The 4,772-nt window shown below is 48.3% G+C and overlaps 1 protein-coding gene across 2 annotated transcripts; it reads left to right on the top strand.

Annotated features, from left to right (window-relative positions):
* The first annotated feature begins 2,603 nt into the window (after positions 1-2,603).
* Positions 2,604-4,772, top strand: DEFB125 (defensin beta 125). Of its 2 annotated transcripts, XR_012628391.1 has the most exons (3): positions 2,604-2,753; positions 3,919-4,108; positions 4,470-4,772. XR_012628391.1 is itself a non-coding variant. In XM_074864672.1 (2 exons), exons 1-2 carry the CDS (start codon positions 2,693-2,695, stop codon positions 4,038-4,040), a joined length of 183 nt encoding a protein of 60 aa, XP_074720773.1. In that variant the 5' UTR covers positions 2,604-2,692; the 3' UTR covers positions 4,041-4,194. The 2 variants fall into 2 exon arrangements, 1 of the variants encoding a protein (XP_074720773.1); XM_074864672.1 differs by lacking the exon at positions 4,470-4,772 and having other exon boundaries at positions 3,919-4,194.

Genomic DNA, 4,772 nt, shown 5'->3' with positions numbered 1-4,772 from the left:
TTTAAAACAAACAAACAGAATTGTTTCTTTATGCAACCAGTTGCAGACCTATGAAACTCCCTGTTGAAGGATATTAACATGTAACACTTCACTCCTCAGACCAGAAAATAGTCTGAGAGCAGGAGAAAAGTTGAGATGAATACCACAGACATACTGTGCTTACTCTAATTCATGATCCAAAGGGTCTTTTCCAACCTGAATGATTCTATTCTAATTCAGACCTCCCTGTATGGCCACTGGTATAGGCAGGAGGTGGATGGTCCCACAGCCTGGGTGAAGACAGTTTTATTGCAGTCTGTGAAGGCTTGCCCACGGCCATGGGGGTTTCTGGGCCAGAGCTGAGCCCAGAGCTGAGCCCACAGTCCCTTCTTCATGGGCTGAACTGCAGGGCTGTATCAGTGTTTGCCTGGCTTGGGGTTTGGTAAAAAGCCATCGGTGGGATGGGGAGGTGGAGGTGACATTGCAAGCTGACAAGGGTTCAATTGCCAAAGGATTTGCTCCTGCTGACATAAATTTATCCCAGGCTGCATTTAAAAATCAGGCTGCTTAGGTCCTGACCTGAAGGCAGATGAAGTCAGTGGAGACATCCCTCCTGTCTGGGGCCATGGGGCGGATGCGGATTGAGTTGACTCCTCGCCCAACCTCAAAACCTCTAAGGCACCCAGGAGCTAATTTCTGTGCCGGGTGTTGCTGAGCACAGATCAGCCTTTGTGCGTGGTGGGGACTGAAAAAAAACATCTGGTGGCAGGTTGCGGAGCGGGGAAGGGTAGGAGGCTGCTGGACCGGCACCAGTAGGCTCACCAGAGGTTGAGGCCAACACAGCATAGGGTCCACACTGGAGGGAGCAAGCCCAGCTGCTGTTCAAGCAGTTGCCCAGGGGACAGAGACTTCCTGCCCCTGATTTCTGGGGGAAATCTGGTTTACATTGGTACTGTCTGCCCAAGGCACTTTCTGCAACTCAACCCATGCACCACAGCTGCTTGTGGTGGTGTGGAGAAAGTATTCTGGCCACCTTTGTGCCTGTCCCTGTGGAGCCTGCAGCATTCAAACAGCTCCAGACACAGCTCATCCTCTGAGATGGTGCTGCTCCCACCAAGGGAGAGCAGCTGAGCAAGAGATAAAACATGGCGCTTTGCCATCCATCGTCAGGAACACCATGGACACACAATACTCTGGCTCTGCGCTAAACCTCCTCTCTAGAGCACATCAAGCTGCCTGCGCACACATGTTCAGACACCCCAGGTCACATAGAGCAGGACACTCATGAGCATCCACATGCTCCTCCCTGCTTGGGCTGTAGCTCAGGAGCTGCAATTTCATTTCTTCTGGATAAACTCTGCCCCAGTCCCACTGCATCTCTCACATTGGAGATGCTGATCCTCAGAAGTACACAGTTGGTCTTCCACCCACTGCACTGAGCAGTACCATCAGATACACCAACACTTGTAGAGAGGCTCTACACACATCCTTGCAAACAACTCTCCCGCAGATGGGGTTACAGACCCATTTTCTTTCCCCGGGTTGTGTGTGGCCAGTTTCCATGACACGCTGTTTAAATGCTCAGTGTCCCATGATCCAAAGTCCAGCTGGTGAAGGGCCCCTTATCTGCACTGTTTGATGAAGGTGATCCTTGTTCTATTCAAGCAGCCTGAAGGCCATCGGTTTTACATTTTCCAGCACTCCCTGGCATCCAGCCTGTAAATAAAAAGCCATCAAGGTGACTTATTAAGGGAGAATGGAAGACTTGGTGATGCCCTTCGCTGTGTTATTGCTGTAAAAATAAACCTTTATAAAGTTTTTATTTCCTATTCCTCTACTTGTTTTTGGCTGGGGGAGATTTCTGCTCCTTGTTTGCTTTGTGTTGTTTTCCAAAGTTGAAACTTGGGTCCTACCTCTACTGATCTCCTGGAACTGACCTGGAGAACTAGTACAAACCAGAAAACCTGACAGTTTTCTTGGAAGAGCCATAATACACAAGCTTTCCTAATTCTCCTGCTCCTCATAATTCTGGGGAGGTACCTCAGCTTTCCCATTTAATAATACATAAATAAGATGCTAAATTGCCATTTTTCTTGACAGTTGCAAACAAAACTTTGGCAAACAGTCCTTTGAAGTCTAGAAATTGAGAAATACAAACAGACCTTTGATTTTTAAGTATCCCATCATTTTCAAGCCAACTTTGTGTGTTGGGGAGTGCTGAGGAGGAGACTGGATTTTTTCATGTTTGACTGTGTCAGTGCTGAAACACTGGGAGCTGGAAATTAAAAAAAACCATTTGATACTGCAAACACTCGGACAGGGTTTTAACATCACATTCTTGAGCCTACAAACACAAGAAGAGCCAGACTGGGTCAGCCCCAACATCCTGTCTCCAGCAGCAAGCAGTAGCAGACTCCCCAGTGCTTGGTGCAATTTGTTGACAAAACCCTGCCGTTTTTTTTTCCTCTTTCTTTTTTTCTGTTCCCCCCCCTCCTTTTTTTTTTTCCTGTAACATGGTGTGTCCAAGAGTGCGCACATCCCAGTGCAACTGTTTGCTGTCATGTTGAAATGCATCTGAGATTGACAAAGTTCCCTCCACTCCAGGAGCATTACACAACCCCCCTGGGCACTATAAATCCAGGATTTCCCTCTTCTCCATCTCTTCACAGCCCTTCACTCCTCCTCGTGGTGGAACCTCCACCCACGTTCAGCCATGCGGATCCTTCAGCTGCTCTTTGCAGTCATTGTCATTCTCCTCCTCCAGGACGTTCCCGGTAAGGACAAAATACTGACAGGGGTTTCTGCAGGATTGTGGAGAGAGAAAAGACAGGTTCCAACCCCAAGGTAGAAAAGGACAAGACAGGGCCCTCAAGTCAAACCAAGTCAAGTCAAGGCTGACCTGACTCTTGCTTCCAAGGGACAAATTTCTTCTGAAATGGTCTCCATGAAGTTCCTGGATGCAGGTGTCCCAAGTTCATAGACTGTATGTCCCCTCCTCTCCATCCCCTCAAAACTCACCCAGAAATGCTGAGCCTAAACCAGGAGCCTGAGCTCTGCTCCTGGCCAGAGTACAAGCCTCATCTTTCACAAAACAAGGAGAACACCATGAAATCAAAAGCATGTTTCAGGTGTAAAAAATGGGGGGAAAGATTGCTATTTTATTTTTTGTCTGTCTCTTTTCTTCTGGGATTCTGTTTTAATGGAAAAATCTTCCTTGGCTCGGCTTTTTCACTGGTTGTTTGTATATATGTTAGGAATTCAGGTTTCATTCAGTTGTAAAGTTACTATGATGTTACTAGGACTATGGGGGTATAACTTTCACAGAAAACAAACCTGATAACCAAGAAGAGAAGATTTACTTGCTCAACCTGTTTATGCTCTCATTTAATTAACTTAAGTTCTAGGGATAAAAAGGGGAGAGGGAAGGGTTTGCCCACTCCACTGATAGTGGATACCCACCAGTGTATCCCTTCAGAAACCCCAAACTTGGTGTTCCTGCTGTGTGTAAAGAGAAGCAGCATACACCCTTTTTATCAAAACAGGGAGATCTTTAAAAAGAAAACCAAACCAAAACAAACTGAAACACCAAGAAACCAACGGTCACAAAAACCCCAAACAAACCAATAGATAAAACACCTGTTCCAAAAAGACACTTCTCTGACTTTTGATGTTGCCCAAGGGATCCACTTCACCTAACTCATCTAACATAACTTAGCCAGCCCAAAGCTGGCCATCTCACCTAGGCCTAGGTTAAGAGATTCCCAGTGCTTGCTGGAGGGACGTGCTCCTCCCCAGCAGATCTGACCTTCACCATGAAGCCAGCTGAATTTCCCAGTTGCCAATGGCAAGCAGCTCATTGATCAGCCACCAACCTCAGCGGGGCTCCGAGTGGGTTTGCAGGTCCCTTAAGCACATCTTCCATCACCTTTCCCCCTGCAGCACGAGGCCTTTCGGACAGCCAGCAGTGCAGAAACAACCACGGCCACTGCCGGAGGCTTTGCTTCCACATGGAGCGCTGGGATGGGAGCTGCAGCAACGGCCGCCTGCGCTGCTGCCGATGACAGCAGCCATGCTGGGATGGACCCTGGCATCCCAGGGGGACCAGCCCAGCCACCCTGCAACCACAGCTGTACGTAGGATCTGCTCTTACACCTCTACGCCTACACCCACAGCTCGTTTTGTCCATCACGAATAAACCTGTTGGTTTTCCATGTCCTTCTGGGTTCAGAATGCAGCCGTGTTTCCCTCTGAGGTGGGCCATCCTGCTTAACACTTGGGGTTTGATGCTGCTTGAGATGTACTGGGGCATCCAAAACATCTGCACAAGGCTGGCAGATGTGGCACAGGACCAAGGGGACACCTGTGGCCTTCCAGGGTGGCAGCAAGAGAGGGATCTGCTGGGCTTGTCCCAGCAGTTATGAAGCCTCTCTTCTAGCCCATACCTCTATGTCACAGCCTTCATCAACCTCTATCTCTTGCTCTGTCTACAGACGAGACCACAGCAGGATCCATCCTCTTCAAGGAGATGGATCCAAGACAGAGGTATGATCTGCCCTCCAGAAGTGCTTCTTCCTCCCCCATAAAACAACAAGGTGAACCTGGGTGGATGGCTCAGGTTATCCACCTCTGAGATGAGGGAAAAGTGGGTGAGATGGAGAAATCCCACTCCCATGGGCAAAACAATTCATCCAGTGGTCACACAGTGAGTGTGGTGGGCTCTGCATGGAGCGATTTTCATGTGAAATCTTACTTGCATAGTGCAAGGTTTAAATAAAAAGACAAACTGCTCATAA

Source organism: Strix uralensis, chromosome 3 (genome assembly GCF_047716275.1).
Source record: "Strix uralensis isolate ZFMK-TIS-50842 chromosome 3, bStrUra1, whole genome shotgun sequence".
Lineage (NCBI taxonomy): Eukaryota > Metazoa > Chordata > Aves > Strigiformes > Strigidae > Strix > Strix uralensis.
This window is presented reverse-complemented; position numbering and strand designations above follow the sequence as displayed.

What these genes read in the sequence shown, in the direction of transcription:
- DEFB125 (XM_074864672.1), top strand. Translation starts at nt 2,693, where the DNA reads ATGCGGATCCTTCAGCTGCTCTTTGCAGTCATTGTCATTCTCCTCCTC. An exon ending in CCTCCTCCAGGACGTTCCCG is followed by an intron (nt 2,754 to 3,918) that starts GTAAGGACAAAA and finishes TTCCCCCTGCAG; the next exon opens with CACGAGGCCTTTCGGACAGC.